This window comes from Podarcis muralis, chromosome 8 (assembly GCF_964188315.1).
Source record: "Podarcis muralis chromosome 8, rPodMur119.hap1.1, whole genome shotgun sequence".
Lineage (NCBI taxonomy): Eukaryota > Metazoa > Chordata > Lepidosauria > Squamata > Lacertidae > Podarcis > Podarcis muralis.
Genome location: NC_135662.1, coordinates 85,261,660 through 85,278,565, shown reverse-complemented (window position 1 = coordinate 85,278,565; position 16,906 = coordinate 85,261,660). Strand labels below are relative to the sequence as shown.

The window sequence follows — 16,906 nt, the reverse complement described above, 5'->3', positions numbered from 1 at the left end:
AGGAACCACTGTACATTAGAGATATTTATTAAAATATTAAGGGGTTTATAAATGGTGTAAATAAATAAATAAATTAAAAAATGGTATCCCAAACCCAGGACAGATGGTTTCTATGCTTTTGGCTACTGGGTAACTGGTTTTTATTGGACTGGGATGTTAAAGTCTTAAGCCGGTTGAGGAGAGAAGGAGTGTTTGAAGGCAGCAGACAACGTTAAAAAGGGATCCATAAAGGGAGATTAAGAGAAGGTAAGGAAGAAGAAATTGAGACAGAGTGATTTAGACAAGTACAAGCTCTTAAATATGGACAGACTGTTGAAAGTATGAGCTGGAAAGGAATATAATACTCGGCAATGTTTATGCACTTCATAAGCCCAGAGTGGCTGGGGAGGCCCAGCCAGATGGGTGGGGTATAAGTAATATTATTATTATTATTATTATTATTATTATTATTATTATTATTGTTATTATTGTTATTATTGTTATTATTGTTATTATTGTTATTATTGTTATTGTTATGATGATTATGATTATGAATATGATTATGTTATTTATTTATTTATTTATTTTTTATTTATTAATTATTATTATTATTATTATTTGTTTCCTTCTCAGGCGTATGCTGAATGGTTGCAACAGTTTAAAGAAAAGGCTTTGGAAACACTTCAGTCTCAGGGTGCAAGAACAGAACCTGTAGGTATAATCTGCAAATACCCTCACATGAAAAGTGTTATACAACACAGTAACAAATATCGTGGGTGGACAATACTAAAAAGGCCTCGTTTGGAGAACTTGGCATTGAGCCGCACAATAGCGGCGGAGGTTTTCTTTGTCGAATAGCAGCTGAACGGGCAGCAATAGCAACGTCCCTCCTATGGAAGGGAGGCAATTTTTATTGGGAATGCAGTGCAGAGGGAAAGAATGGTAGAAAACCCATGAACCCCAACTGGGCCTGTCTGTGGCTACTACAATTGTACCTTGGATCCTGAACGCCCTGGAACTCAGACGTTTTGGCTCCTGAACGCCGCAAACCCAGAAGTGATTGTTCTGGCTTGCAAATGTTCTTTTGAAACCAGAACGTCCGACGGGGCTTCCGCAGCTTCTGATTGGCTACGGGACCTTCCGGCAGCCAATCAGAAGCCGCAGTTTGGTTTTTGAACGTTTTGGAAGTCGAACGGTCTTTCACAAACAAACAGAAAATCACACAAACCCAACACATTGGATACGATCACACACATTGTAACATATTGTGTAGTTTGGTCATTTGTCTAGTGGCAGATATCCATGTTTGAGGAAGGCTAAAAACTTGGTGTTAAATAAAACATTTGTTTATATATATAATTTTTATTGGTTTTTACACGTTTTCCAAACATAACAACCCATTTTAAATGACATAAAGAAACTTTGTCTATCACAGCCTAGGACTTTCATCAACCTCAACTGATGGTTTTCTAACGTCCTTTCTAATTTTGCATTTTATTATTATAATTATTGCTATAAAATCCAAATCCTAAACAAACTCCTTCTTAGTCCTCTTTCGCAATAATTCATATCGTTCTCCTTACAAAACTTCTTGTAACCCTACAAGCGATGTTAATTGATTACAATTGTCTTTCAAATATATCATGAATTTCTTCCAGTCCTTCAGGAAAGTCTGGTCTTGCTGGTTCCAAATTTTCCCAGTTAATTTCGCCAACTCGGCATAATCCATCAATTTCATCTGCCACTCTTCTTTTGTTGGTAATTCTTCCTGCTTCCATCGTTAGGCTAACAGCATCCTTGCCGTAGTTGTCGCACTTTTTTATCACACTTATGAATCTCTGTACGTACAATACCAAGTAAAAGGGCTTCTGGGGTTTTTTACAAATGTATATTTCAACATTTTAAAAATCTCATTATAAATCATTTCCCAGAAGTCCTTCACTTTCTTACATTCCCACCACATATGGTAAAAAGTACCTTCTTTTTCCTTACATTTCCAACATTTATTATTTGTTTTATACATTTTAGCTAATTTCACTGGTGTTATATACCATCTGTACATCATTTTCATTATATTTTCCTTTAAAGCACTGCAGGCAGTAAAATTTATTCCCTCTCTCCATAATTTCCCCCATTCTTCTAACTGTATATCATGACCAATATATTTAGCCCAATGTAAAATAAAATAGGGACGCGGGTGGCGCTGTGGGTAAAACCTCAGCGCCTAGGACTTTCCGATCGCATGGTCGGCGGTTCGAATCCCCGCGACGGGGTGCGCTCCCGTTGTTCAGTCCCAGCGCCTGCCAACCTAGCAGTTCGAAAGCACCCCCGGGTGCAAGTAGTTAAATAGGGGCCGCTTACTAGCGGGAAGGTAAACAGTGTTCCGTGTGCTGCTCTGGCTCGCCAGATGCAGCTTCGTCACGCTGGCCACATGACCCGGAAGTGTCTGCGGACAGCGCTGGCTCCCGGCCTATAGAGTGAGATGAGCGCACAACCCTAGAGTCTGTCAAGACTGGCCCGTACGGGCAGGGGTACCTTTTTAAAATAAAATATTTGGGCTCACCCCTCCTGCAGCTCTTAGTCAAAATACCTTCCAAAGCCCTGGAAGCTTCCTCCTCCCATATGCTGCTCCTCCCCACCCCAGTGTGCACACAACAGTTTGAAAGCCTTGAATCTCCTTAATGTAACAGGTCTAAGTAAGCAAAATGTGTTGCATAGAAACATATTTTGCTTAAAGGTAAAGGGACCCCTGACCATGAGGTCCAGTTGTGACCGACTCTGGGGTTGCGGCGCTCATCTCGCTTTACTGGCCGAGGGAGCTGGCGTACAGCTTCCGGGTCATGTGGCCAGCATGACTAAGTCGCTTCTGGCGAACCAGAGCAGTGCACGGAAACGCCATTTACCTTCCCGCCAGAGCGGTACATATTTATCTACTTGCACTTTAACGTGCTTTTGAACTGCTAGGTTGGCAGGAGCAGGGATCGAGCAATGGGAGCTCACCCCGTTGCGGGGATTCGAACCACCGACCTTCTGATCGGCAAGCCCTAGGCTCTGTGGTTTAACTCACAGTGCCACCCGCATCCCTATTTTGCTTAAAAGAGGATGGCAAATCCTAAATAACAGTCTAGAGGAGAAAACAAACAGCATCTAAATCTACATTTTATTTTCCCCAGATGTGAAGTAGGTCAAGCCGATTTAAAATGGCACCAGGGGAGGATTTTGAGTCCTGGGTGTGGGAGGGTTTATCACCTTCCCTCAAGCTTGAGAAGACCACCAGCGATCACGATGAGTTGTAGCCAGTATAGCTCTAAGTGAAGATTTTGTCAGCACATGGATTTCTGTTTGTACAACATTCCCCTCTGTCCTGCCCACATGCACCCCCCCCCAGTTGGTTCTACGGGTTTCCCTCAACCCTATGGAGCAGATTTGAGGAGATTTGCAGCATGTACAGGCAGATTAAAGGGGAGGAAGGTCTCATTGCAGAAGGGGAAATCCTTGCATGGATGGGATGAATTAGTTCCATATTGGCCAACTCTAGCAAGTAGTTTTGCCTTTCTGTATTTACTTGTGTATTCTCTGAAATTATTATATAAATACATTTGTGCAGTATATCATATTTTGGCATACTGAATTTTGTGGCATTTTTAGGGTTGGGGTTGATGGACTTTTTGGCTGCTTTCGACTCTGGTATTGAATCTACTCAGTGCAGTTTCCTCTAAAAGCTTGTCTCTGAAATGTGTTTTTAGGAGATGACACTTCCGTTAAGAGAAGCAAATGAGGCAATGAGTGCACTGCAAGCAGAATGTGATCAGTATAGGACCATTCTCGCAGAGACAGTAAGTGAAATTGTTTATACCAGATAGACATATTACATTGAGTCCAGTTGACTGGGTACCGCTCAGAAAAGTTGTTTTCCCGTAAGGGCCATTGTTTCAGTGCTTTGCTTGTCCTGGGTGTTATGTACTGAAGTTGTCACCCTGGGCTAGCAGGGGGATACTATAGATAGTTTTCACTCAGGTCCACATATGCAAATAAGGGATCGAAAGTGACGTTCAGTGATTGGCTAGTTACAGAAAATGGTTACTGTTGCGTTGTAGTGGAGCTCTATATAAGCAGGCTGGCTGAACCCTTCAGTTCAGTTCTGTTCTGGCCTGTGAATAAACAAGAGCTGTTTGAAGAATCGCTGTGTCGTCTGATATGTTCACCCACAACTTAACACTGGGATAGATTGCCACTTTTGGACATTCTACTCTATAAGAGACCTGTTCTGCTCCAGAGGAAGAACTGAGGGGAGAGAGACTTTCTGCAGGCAATGGCTTTTCCACCTGTCTTGCCCCACCCTCCAGCCCCGGGAGCCTTTCCCAGACTATGACTCTGAAAATAGCAGGAACAACCGAGAAGAAAGGAGTTCAGGAATAGTTTTCTCGGAACAACGGATGTGGTTAATTATTCTATGTTTAACAGTTTTTAAGTTGTTAGTTTTTCCAAGTTCTGGAACTGAGCAGTCTCTTGCTCAAGATTTGCAGAGCTAGTGGCAAGAGTAGCAACTCATCTAATGAGGAGAATGAACTTCAGATGTAAAGTCCTTTCTATTCTCAGTTGTGTTTTCATGCTTTGTTTCTCAAAACTAGGAAAGGATGCTCAAGGACTTGCAGAAGAGCGTGGAGGAGGAGGAGCAGGTGTGGAAAGCGAAGCTGATTGCATCTGAAGAAGCACTTCAGAAGGTACTTGCCGAAGGGGAGTGTGTGTCTTCGCGTGCATGCTTTAGAGTTTTTACCGAAACCACTTTCTCCTTGTGACCAGTATGAGCACTTCACTGTGCAAGGAAGGTGTTTGATCAGGTCAACCATCACTTTCCACTGTGCAGCGCAGAGGTGATGGTGAAATATGTCGTTGGTTTACCCCTCTGCCAACAATATTATTCCATGTCCAAAAATTAGGCACTTCCCCTCAGGTGGTTTAGATAATGGAGGTGAACGTGTGTAGCTTTTTCAGTTATGTGTTAAGGAAGAACCGCCTGAGATCTATGGGTGAAGGGCAGTATATAAATTTAATTAATTAATAATAATGATGTTGATGATGATGATGATGATGGTGAACATGTGTAGCTTTTTCAGTTATGTGTTAAGGAAGAACCGCCTGAGATCTATGGGTGAAGGGCAGTATATAAATTTAATTAATTAATAATAATGATGTTGTTGTTGTTGTTGTTGATGATGATGATGATGATAATGATAATAATAATAATAATAATAATAATAATAATACACAGCTGGAAATTCTCTACTTGCAACTTCACTTTCAGCCGATAGCCCTTAGGTTTTTTTGTCTTGTTTTCCTTGAGCCCAAGGAATGTAAGCAGAACTCTAGATGGCATATTTGTGCCAAGATATCTCTCAAGTGAAAATATTGATGGTAAATGCTATACACTAATGCTCTAATTTCTGGTCCCTTGGGTGTGGGAAATGCTTCATTTAGTCCCAGGACCAAATGAAATCTCTTGAAGATGATGTGGAGAAGTTAAAGATGGAACTTCAGAATACAGACAAGGTATGGAAGCATTCCAAGACTCCAGAAGGAAAGTACATGAAAAATTTGAAAATGGGGCATTTTACCTCTTTCCTTTAGACTGTGGGACATGAAATTGGCTAGCGCAGAGCAAGCCCAAAGCATGTCTGGGATGAGGAATCCCAACCCAGCCTTTCCTTAAGAGGAGGGAGGATTTCTTGTGGTGTCCAGGAATGTATAAATATGATCCCAATGCAAATTTTCTGGTATAAGGGGGAAATGTGATCTTAACAGCTTCCTGTTGTTCTCCCTGTCCCCCACTTTTTTAACAGCTGAAAGAATACACCTCTCTCTTGGAAGCACAGCTGGAAAATCACTTGGCAACAGCCAACTCCGAACGTCAGAATTACATGAAAGAAGTTGAGCATGTAAGTATTTGTGAGACATTTGAGTTCTTAGGTAAGGTGTATCCATCATGATTTGGAGAACTGGTGGCTGAAAAAGGTTAAGGAAATAATCATGTGGTGTCAGCGAAGAAAAGTAGATGCACCTTTTTAAGCTCGTGGTAAAGAAATAGGCATCCTTTTGAGTTACAGAGAACTATTCTGTGATTCAGCAGAAAGTGTTCACAGGTTCAGTGTGGGGGGAAATAATAAAAGGTACTTGCCATTTAATAATCTAGACCCCTGATTGTTAAAACACTTCTTTGAATGCAGTCCTACTGGGTGAATAGAATCTTTATTGACTTTTGCTTTGATTTTAAGTTGCATTGGTGGCTTAACAATCAAATGAGAAGTCAAGTTATAGATCTCAAATATTAACACAAAAAGTTGTGTTTGTCCTCTTTCATCACACTTGAATTTCCAGTGAAGCTGAATGTTCGGAGAGTCATGACAGATAAAAAAAGTGTTTCTTCCCGCAGTTAAACTATGGAACTTGGTCCCACACTAAGCAGTGTTGGCCACCAACCCTGATGGCTTTAAAAGAGAATTGGACAAATTGATGGGCATAAGGTTATTGAAGGCTACTGGCTACGGTGACTGTGCTCTGCCTCTACAGTTCCAAATTCCAGTTGCTGGAAACCACAAGAGGGTTCTTTTGCTTCAATCCTGCTACTGGTTTCCCACAGGTTTTGGCCACTGTGAGAACATGATGCAGGCTCTCATTAGATTCTTAGGTTGTCTGTTCTTGGAAAACCAAGATCAAGGAAGAGGGAGGGTGTGGCGATCACACAGGACCCCCAGAGGTTTGACAGTCTATTGACCCTGTGCCACCACTGTGATTGCCTTCTTCGCTGCCACCACCCCGCTTCTCACAGGGACAGATGGAGTCCAGACAGTTGTTAACATTAACAAATAATCAAATTTATTTTTAAATGCAGGGACAAGTGTATGGTTTCAATTAATTTTTCTTGTCAGTTTCTTAAATCTTAGTTCCTAACAACTTCAAACTGATTAGTCCCAACTATCTATCTTACTCCACCTGACAATTCCTCTCACTCTCTCACAATACAACTCTACCAACCCGCACCTAATCCTCCCTCTTCCTTCTCCAATTCCCAAACCTCAACTCCCAAACCTCCACTCTAACTTTTACCCCCCCTTGCATTCTCACTGGCCAATCACATCACACCCATTTTAACCCTTTCCTTATTACCCATCCTAGGAGGCAAAGGCCACAGAGGGTTTGAAGCACAGTGTGCAGAACTACCGTATTTTTCGCACCATAGGGCGCACCGGACCATAGGGCGCACCCAGTTTTTAGGGGGGGAAATCAAGAAAAAAATCTTGCCGGGAGATGCTGCGCAGAGCTTTCCTGGCTTTTCTGGGAGGTGGGGGAATTCCCCCACCTCCCGCAAAACCGGCAGAAGCCGCGCGCACTTTAAAAGGGCTGCACGGCTTCTTCTGGCTTTCCTGGGAGGTGGGGGGATTCCCTCACCTCTCGCAAAAGCCCGCAGAAGCCGTGAGCTCTTTAAAGGGGCTGCGCGGCTTCTCCTGGCTTTTCTGGGAGGTGGGAGAAGGGACTGATGCGGCCAGTCAGTCCCTTCTCCCTCCTGTGGAAAAGCCCGCAAGAGTGCACGGAGCTTGTGTGCGGCTCTTGGGGGCTTTTCCCGCCTGCCTCCCCCCCCCCTGCATTCGCTCCATAGGACGCACACACATTTTCCCTTGCTTTTTAGGAGGGAAAAAGTGCGTCCTATGGTGCGAAAAATACGGTAAGTGCTTAAATAGAAAGCATGTTCTGTTGTCAGGAAATCCTCAGAAATACAAGAAAATATTTAATTAAAAATTGTTGTTGTTGTTGTTTAAAAGAAATAAATCATTAAGTTTAACCCTGATGGATACCATAAAGTATCACACTGGATGGAGGAGAAATCTGTTGTAAATGGATTTAGGCATGGAATTTTATGCGACTGAGCTTTGTTTGCATCAGGCTGCCTCCTGTATTGAGCTCCTGCTTCTGTTAACCACTGATACATTTTTGTTTTTTAAAAGCCTGAGTATTATATTAATACTAAACATAGAAAAGAGTCAAGCTCTATGCCTTGCTATATTTCTGCAACATTAATGAGGGCAGCTGATTTGCATTAGAGTCAACATCAGTCACATTTTTGAGCTACAGCTCAACATTTTCTGCATTTTTCAGCTCAGTGGCAGAGCTGAGTTCACTGTTGAGACACTCTGTGCTGAGCCCGACTAGGCGGATAGAAACTTTATTTGCATTAGCCACTAGCCATAGCAATAAGATAAGATATACTGGGGACAGAGCTAAATAGTTAGCTATACGAAATACATTCTAGAGGTTTAAAGGTAAAGGGACCCCTGACCATTAGGTTCAGTCGTGACCGACTCTGGGGTTGCAGCGCTCATCTCGCTTTACTGGCCGAGGGAGCCAGCGTACAGCTTCTGGGTCATGTGGCCAGCATGACTAAGCCGCTTCTGGTGAAACAGAGCAGCGCACGGAAACGCCATTTAACTTTCTGCCGGAATGGTATCTATTTATCTACTTGCACTTTGACGTGCTTTCGAACTGCTAGGTGGGCAGGAGCAGGGACCGAGCAACGGGAGCTCACCTCGTCGCGGAGATTTGAACCGCCGACCTTCTGATCGGCAAGTCCTAGGCTCTGTGGTTTAACCCACAGCACCACCCGTGTCCCTTCTAGAGGTTTACATCAATACAAAACAGACTTAAGGTTCAGCACAAACTGAGCCTGCATGGTGAAAACCATGAGCACTGAAAGAACACAGACAAGCAGTGACCCCATCCTTAGTTATATGGTCGCAGAAGGTTATGGCTCTTCATCTTCAAATAAACACTGTTTATATACTAAGACAGGCATAGGCAAACTTGGCCCTCCAGATGTTTTGGAACTACAACTCCCATCATTCCTAGCTACCAGGACCAGTGGTCAGGGATGATGGGAATTGTAGTCTCAAAAACATCTGGAGGGCCGAGTTTGCCTTTGCCTGTACTAAGGTACTGCAATTGTGTCTCTGTGTGTTTTAGCTGAGACAACTGTTATCTGAATCCCAAGAACACCTGGACTCAAGAAAAACAGAAGCACTCAAAAAAGCCCAGGAGCTGGCTCAGGTAAATGATTACATCATGACAGAGTTTCCTCATTGTTGTCAATAAGATAGTAAAACTTATAGGCCACGGGTAAACCTCAAGCTCACATAACAATATTTGAAGTCACTTCGCCACTGATGTCAAGATTGGGGGCTCTTAATTTGGAGGTCTTGCAACTGCCACAAGTTATGGTGTTAGCAATAGCAAGTTTGTTTTCACTGGTGTGTGTTGACAGTCCTGTAAAGAAACACAAGCCTCAGCCAAGTCGGTTTGGGTTCCATACAAAAAATAAAATAAAATAAACCCTGTCCACAGGAAACTAGTATGTGAATTTATTCTCAAATTCTTCACGTAGACATTTTGGGCCAAACCACACATTATGCTTTATGCATAACATGCAGCAGTGTCTCTTGTTTTGTTTTTTTTCCTTTCATTACTGGCATAAAGGTAAAGGGACCCCTGACCATTAGGTCCAGTCATGACCGACTCTGGGGTTGCGGTGCTCATCTCGCTTTATTGGCCGAGGGAGCTGGCATACAGCTTCCGGGTCATGTGGCCAGCAATGACTAAGCCGCTTCTGGCAAACCAGAGCAGCACACGGAAACGCCGTTTACCTTCCCGTAGGAGCGGGACCTATTTATCTACTTGCACTGGTGTGCTTTCGAACTGCTAGGTTGGCAGGAGCAGGGACCGAGCAACGGGAGCTCACCCCGTGATGGGGATTCGAACCGCTGAACTTCTGATCAGCAAGTCCTAGGCTCTGTGGTTTAACCCACAGCGCCACTCGCGTCTCCCCATTACTGGCATAGAGTCTCCCAATTTCTTCTTGAGATTACTGAGAGGAAGATTCATCCCTTCTCTTACCAGCCAGGATTAGGCCAAAAACCTCTCCTCACTTTGTCTGCACCAAGAGCTTTCTCTGGTGTGCTTCTAACATGCACACACACTGCGGCTGTGCGATTTAGGGGACAATCAGTAGCAGGAGGGGAGCTAATAGATAAGTAACACATTTATGAGATATTGTGCCCCATACTTGAAAAACTATATTTCCGTTATATTACAAAGAGGTCCCAATCTACTTTTCATTAACATTTCCTGCTTCCAAATCAGCACAGCTATTTGCACGGGGTCTAATCAATACCCAGCAATTACTGCTTGTACCATACTGGAGTGGCTTTGTTTTGTGTGCCCCTCTGGATGGTTTTCAGTTCAGTATTAGAAGTTTAGCTTTGTATGTGGTTTTGGACAATGGTTTCAATACTGGGTCTTTAAACGGGCCTGACATTTTCAGTGTTGAATGCACCAGATTTGACCACATTTTATTAGCATCATTAGTGTAATAAAAATATTCTAGATGAATATTTAGAAAGTTTTGGGAATCTATTTACAATGAACTAAAATTTTTTTTTAAATATACCTTCACAAAAAAACCTGAGGCCTTCCTTCTGGGGATAATTGGAGAAGAAATTAAAAAGGAAGACCAAACACTTTTCCAATATGCAACAGTGGCTGCTAGAACACTAATAGCACAAAATTGGAAGACATCAAAAATCCCAACCATAAACGAGTGGCAATCTAAATTATTTGATTATATAGAATTGGCAAAAATGACACAGAAAATAAGAAACCAAAAAGGTACAAAGTTTAATAATGAATGGAATAAATTTATGACATATATTGAAACAGATGTAAAAAACTTAAAAATCACAGTAGGCCCGATATAATGCTTGCGACGTAAAGAGTTTTAAGAAAACGAAACTGCAGACAGAAAACTTCTTGTAACATATTCCGAAACCGAGTTGAAGGGAAGTCAATTATTGTTGTGTTATTTAGTTATTTAGTTATTGTAAGTTTAAATTGTTGGTGTCTTATGTTATGTAATGTTTTTCTGTTTTTTGTTGTTTTTCTGTGTTTTGTTTGTCTTTTTTGCTGTTTTAATGTTTGGTGTTGTATAATGAAAAATAATAATAATATTCTAGATGAAGTTTTATGTGTTCCAATGCCTGTCCTGAGAAGTTTCCAGCTTGATAAGTCTCTTTTTTATTAAAGTGTTTGTTAATTCGGCTCTTCAAGAGTGCAGCTGACTTAAACTTCAACTTTTTTTGAAATTCAAGGCTCAGGACTTGGTGCGCAGCTTGCAGGCTGAACTGGAGAAGCTAAAACTTGGTGGAAATGAGGCTGCCAAGGAAGATGTTTTGCGGCTCCAGGTAAGGCTTCTACCACTGGGTTGCTTTAGGCAGAGGGAGGAGCAAGGCAGAGATGTGGGAACTCAACACTGAATTCCACCTCCTTGGAAATACCACAATTATTCGAATAATTGTTTGTTTGTTTTGCCAACTGAAGGAAACACTAGAGAAGGAGAAGAAGTTAACAAAGGACTTGGGATGTGCAGCTACCAAACTAAAAGAGCTTTTGCAAGTCACCCAAGAGCAGCTGGCGAAGGAAAAAGACACAGTGGTAAAACTGCAGGAACAGCTGAAGGAAACGGTACTTGAATGCCTTCTCTTTCCTTGACTCATCTGCCCACATTAACCTGGCATTGTCTCCTATTGGAACAAGAAACAATTTTTGGTACTGAAGAACGTGGAGGGCAGCACTAAACATTGTTAAAAATATAGGGCTTCAGTTGACTGTGGTAGCCCAGCACCTGCTCTCCCCCCCACCATTGCTTTCTGCAACATGAGATACAATTTGTACAACGTAGTAAGATCAGAGCATGCAGATAAGCGCATGATGTATTATGCAGGAGGAGGGGGGATTGTACAATTCAGAAACCCAGAAATTCCTACATTAATTTTGTCTCTGTAAGACCCCAGTGTAAACCGCATTTGAATTCCTCACATCTGTAATCTTAATTTACAAGGTTTCTTTAAAAAAAATTCTGTTCTGTTCTTGAAAACTGTTTAGAACACCAAGTGCAATAACTTACTTTTCATCCTCTTCAGGGAGAAAATGAAGACGTTGCCAAGGAAGGCACATCCGTTTGACCGAACCGAAATCCAGGACAAGTTTTTCACCATATGAAATGCCTTAACACTTTTCTAAACTATGCACTTGTTTAATGTAGGCAGAAGCAAAAGAAAGAAAGAAAAAAGACACTATTGACCAGAAATGGCTTTAGTGTTGTTGTTTTTAAAGAATAAAAGTAAACTGGGCAAGAACCCATCAATAAACACACTCTTTGACTATGTTGTAAAAACTGCACTAATTCCTGCTGCAGGAAAAACTCTGGGCCATGAGGAGGAACCCGGTAGCTTTGGCATCATGCCTGATCGATGGGGTGATTGCAACCGTCAAAATGGCCTTGAAAATTGTGTGAAATACTATTAAGACAAACATGGCTTGGGTAATCTCATAGATTCGCCGTGAAACCCCATCCATTGCCTTGGGAGCATTTGATGAAGTTACGTGTGGCTATAAGCAGCCTGCCTACACAATCACGGCGGTTTGTCTCTATGTGAACACATTGCAACATCTGGGAGAGGACACCACGTGTCGCTGTTGCTTGCAAGGGACAGACAAACACCATTCCAAAGGCAAGCTGCGTCCACTTTCTGAATACTGGAGTCTCTTCCAGAAGCAGGGAACCCTTCCATTTCCCAACTGTGTTCGAGGAAGGCTGGGACTCCGTCTTCTTAAGGGCTCCTTACTGTCCTAGTTGCTACAGCACAAACAAGTTACATGTGCTACTGTCATGCCCTGTTTGTGGGCTTCTCCCAAACAGCTGGTTGATCACAATTAAAAACAGGATTCTGCACCTAGCTTGAGTAGAGGTATTAAATTTTTAAGAAGATTAGTAATGGCAGCTTCCCTAATATTCTCTGGCAGCACACAGCACACATGAAAACATGGAGCGTGTTCATAGTTTGATTTAGCATTAGAGCCCAACAGGACTGGTTTTCAACTCTTTTGAGTCCACGGCTACCTTGACCAAACACATTCTTTCTGTGGCACCCCAGTGAGACGCACTTACACTGGGGTTCCCCCATTCTGCCGCTGCCCCATTCCACCCTGCCTCTTTTCAGTGCCGGTTTTGGCGCGCATGTAAGGGAGCGCATGTGACGATGGGAGCCCAAGCAACGCCACTGCTCTGCAGGACTGAGCTGAAGCACTCCACATGGTAGCACCTTTCCTGAAATTAGTGTGCACAATGGGGGTGGAGAGAGCAAAACAAGATAAAGTGTGCAGCCAACACAGAATGGGCTGTTATACCGCCTCTTCGTCCAATTACCGTATTTTTCACTCTATAAGACGCACTTTTTCCCTCCTTACATAAAAGGGAAAATGTGTGTGCGTCTTATGGAGCGAATGCAGGCTGCGCGGCTAAGCCAGAACAGGGAGAGGGAGCACTGCGCAGTACTCCGGCTCGCTGTTCTGGCTTCTGGGACAGCCTGTGAAGCCTCTGGAGGGCAGCGGGGTGCCTTTATCCCGCTGCCCTCCGGAGGCTCCGCGGGCTGTCCCAGAAGCCTCCGCAGGACACGGGGATGAAGGCTCCCCATGCCCTGCGGAGGCTTCGCGCAAAGCTAGACCAGCTCTACCTATTCTGGCTTTTGGATAGCCCCCGCGAAGCCTCTGTAGGGCAGCAGGACGAAGGCTCCCCACTGCCCTGCGGAGGCTTCGCACGGCTCTTGTGGGAAGTGGGGGGAAAGGACAGAGCGGACGACTCTGTCCCTTCCCCCACCTCCCAGAAAAGCCCCCAAGAACCGCACTCCCTTTAAAAAGCATGCAGTTCTTGCGGGAGATGGGGTACAGAGGGCAGCTTACCCACACGCAGCCTCTTCCGGCCAGGGGGAGCCTTCATCCCGCTGCCCGGGAGAGGCATCAGTGGCTATCCCAGAAGCCAGAACAGCAAGAGGCTATACCAGAAGCCAGATCCCTCTTGCTGTTCTGGCTCCTGGGATTCAGAATTTTTTTTTTCTTGTTTCCTCCCCCCCCCAAAAAAAACTAGGTGCGTCTTATCGTCTGGTGCGTCCTATAGAGCGAAAAATACGGTACTTTGTCCCTTTGTATTTTGCAGTGTGTCTGCCCAGTTTGATAATGAAGTGAGAAATGTTCCTGGTGAAATGTATGCTGTCCAATTAAAAACAGAATGTATACATCAAACTACAATTATTTGTGCATTGAGCTCGTATTGGAGCTTTGGATCTGTAATGCTGTTAAAAAAACACAAAAACACAAGCAAACATGAGAGCTGCCAAAGACACAAATATATTGCTGCTTTGCATTGCAAAGTACATTCAAGAATATTGTGGCATTGCATTGGAAAAATTACATAAATTCCCTGAGCTGCCTCCTTAAGTAATCACTGTTCAAGAGAAATCAAGTGTAGAGGAATTTGCTATGTATTTTTGTAATTCTGAATGTTAACTTGTAACCACAGAAGAGCTCCCAAGGTCTCTCCGTTCATGGTGACGCAACTTCTGCCAGCCAACAAGCCCAAATAAATGCATTACGTGCTATTTCATCAGTACATGGGAAAATATGAGTTTGTACTATCCCGATGTAATGGGGCTGCTATAAACAGCTTATTGAGGAGGGAAATGCCTCTTTATTTGAGGATATGATTAGCACATTGGTTAGCCTTCAGCCATGAATTGCCAGAAATGTGCCGGAAGCAGCTCTTCCTGGAAGCTGAAGCCTGCAGAGCACATCCTTTCAGAAAAGTCCTTTGCTTCAATATCTGAAGTTATTTTTATATTATAGTCAACATTTCAGAACAACAGACAGATTTCTCCCTACTCAGATACAGAGTTTGGATCTATTTTGCTCTGACCAAACTGCAGTGATGTAGTGTAAGCCTCTGAATAATAAAATAAATAAACAACAAAAGGGGGAAAAACCCCACAAGTTTCCTAAAAAAAAACCTGCTGGCTGCTGAACCATTGCAGTGAAAGAATTTAAAGCGGATTGACTGCATTTCCCTTCAAAATGACAAATGCGAAGTGCTTTGTATGTCAGCGTCGCATTTTCTTCGCTTTTGTTTTCAATATAAACTCTTGTTTTTGCAGCTGTCTTCTCGCGGTGGAAACGCGCGTGTTGACCTCTAGATCCAAACACACACATACAGAGAGAGCACACACGTGTCATAAGCAAGCGGTCCTTGCCCTTTAAATTGTTCCATCCTTAACAAAAGCTCCTGATTCCAAAATAAATAAATAAATCAGCTTTCTTTTCTTTTTCGAGTGAATTTTCCCGGATTTCATCCTTTTTTGCGATCCGCCTTCTTGAGGTTCATCTGCATCAAGGCAAGCGGCGTCTGGAACGTGCGGAATAAACCCGCGAATAAACCCGCGGTCGGAATCCCTCCGCGCTCGACCGGCGGAGAGGGGCGGGGCTTATTCAGGCCCCTCCCCCTCCCCCTCGGCCAATCGCGAGAGGCGGCCGGGGCTCGTCGTCTCCGTCGTCGTGCCGCTCCTGCTCGGCGGGCGCCACAGGTGCCCCTTCGGAGGCCTCGCTCGGCAGGCGAGCCGCGGGGCTTCGGCCTGGCTATGGCGGCGGCGGCGGCGGCCTGGTCGGCGGCGGCGGCCTGGTCGGCCTCCCCGTGAGGCGGCGGCGGCGAGGTGAGCGCTCTGAGGGGAGAAGGGCCTCGCCGCCAGGGAAGCCGGCGCCGGGGCCTCGTCTCCCTCCGCGCCGCCGGGCAGGAGCAGCGCCCGTAGCCGGAGAACCGGCGCGGGGGAGCGGACTCTGGAGCCGCCCTGGAAGCGGCGCTGCTCCGCGGGGTGGGGGGTGCAGAGCCTCCCGGGGGCCCTCTTTTTGATTAGACTCTGAAACGTCCCGCTTTCCCTTCAGGCAACGTCCCTAGTTCCATCAGAGAAATGTTGAAGGGACGCCAGGATGCGACCCTCGAGCCACCTGAATATAAGGAACTTTTCAAATGTTTTATTACGTTTTTAAAGGTGTGGGAAGCTGCCCAGAGTGTGGGGGGCAACCCAGTCAGATAGGGTGGGTATAAATAGTAGTATTTATTATTATTATTATTATTAAGAGTAGGAGGTCCCTATTTCCATCAGAGAAATGTTGAAGGGACGCCAGGATGCGACCCTCTAGCCACCTGAAGGCAGCCCCGTATAAGGAACTTTTCAAATGTTTTATTACGTTTTTAAAGATGTGGGAAGCTGCCCAGAGTGTGTGGGACAACCCAGTCAGATGGGGGTGGGTATAAATAGTAGTATTTATTATTATTATTATTATTATTATTATTATTATTATTATTATTAGAGTAGGAGGTCCCTATTTCCATCAGAGAAATGATGAAGGGACGCAGGGATGCGACCCTCTAGCCACCTGAAGGTAGCCCCGTATAGGGAACTTTTCAAATGTTTTTGTGGGGCAACCCAGTCAGATAGGGTGGGTATAAATAGTAAAATTATTGTTGTTGTTGTTGAATTTCCATCAGAGAAATGTTGGAAGGTTTGCAGGGATGCGAACCCCGAGCATCCGAAGGGAGGCCCGATAGGGAACTTTTCAAATGTTTTATTATGTTTTTATGGATGTGGGATGCTGCCCAGAGTGTGTGGGGCAACCCAGTCATATGGGGGTGGGTACAAATAGTAGTATTTATTATTATTATTTGAGTAGGAGGTCCCAATTTCCATCAGAGAAATGTTGGAAGGTATGCAGGGACGTGACCCCTGAGCATCTGAACTTTTAAATTTTTTATTTTGTTTTTATAGATGTGGGAAGCTGCTCAGAGTTTATGGAGTAAACCTAGTCAGATGGGGGGCTATAAATATTATCGTTGTTGTTGTTGTTATTGCTGTTATTTGAATAGGAGGTCCCTATTTTCATCAGAGAAATGTTGGAGGGTATGTGGTTGGGAAGGGGATTGTGGGGGGCTACGGCTGGGGACCCC

The 16,906-nt window shown here is 44.0% G+C and overlaps 2 protein-coding genes across 6 annotated transcripts in view; both read left to right on the top strand.

Annotated features, from left to right (window-relative positions):
* The window catches only part of RRBP1 (ribosome binding protein 1), a 39,582-nt gene extending 27,355 nt beyond the window's left edge, over positions 1-12,227 (top strand). The window contains exons 14-22 of the mRNA XM_028738124.2: positions 613-690; positions 3,726-3,815; positions 4,611-4,703; positions 5,458-5,529; positions 5,820-5,915; positions 8,992-9,075; positions 11,169-11,261; positions 11,398-11,541; positions 12,000-12,227. Of these exons, the coding sequence (XP_028593957.2) occupies positions 613-690; positions 3,726-3,815; positions 4,611-4,703; positions 5,458-5,529; positions 5,820-5,915; positions 8,992-9,075; positions 11,169-11,261; positions 11,398-11,541; positions 12,000-12,041 (792 nt within the window). The 3' untranslated portion in view covers positions 12,042-12,227. The remainder of the gene's footprint in view (positions 1-612; positions 691-3,725; positions 3,816-4,610; positions 4,704-5,457; positions 5,530-5,819; positions 5,916-8,991; positions 9,076-11,168; positions 11,262-11,397; positions 11,542-11,999) is intronic.
* Positions 12,228-15,435: 3,208 nt separating this feature from the next.
* The window catches only part of LOC114601081 (uncharacterized), a 32,776-nt gene continuing 31,305 nt past the window's right edge, over positions 15,436-16,906 (top strand). For 2 of the 5 annotated variants that reach the window (XM_028738122.2, XM_028738121.2), the window contains exon 1: positions 15,436-15,614. The gene's annotated coding sequence lies outside the window, so the exon portion shown is untranslated. Of the gene's footprint in view, positions 15,615-15,651; positions 15,997-16,062; positions 16,207-16,906 lie in introns of those variants that run through there. The other 3 variants (XM_028738118.2, XM_077933447.1, XM_077933446.1) reach the window with 3 other exon arrangements.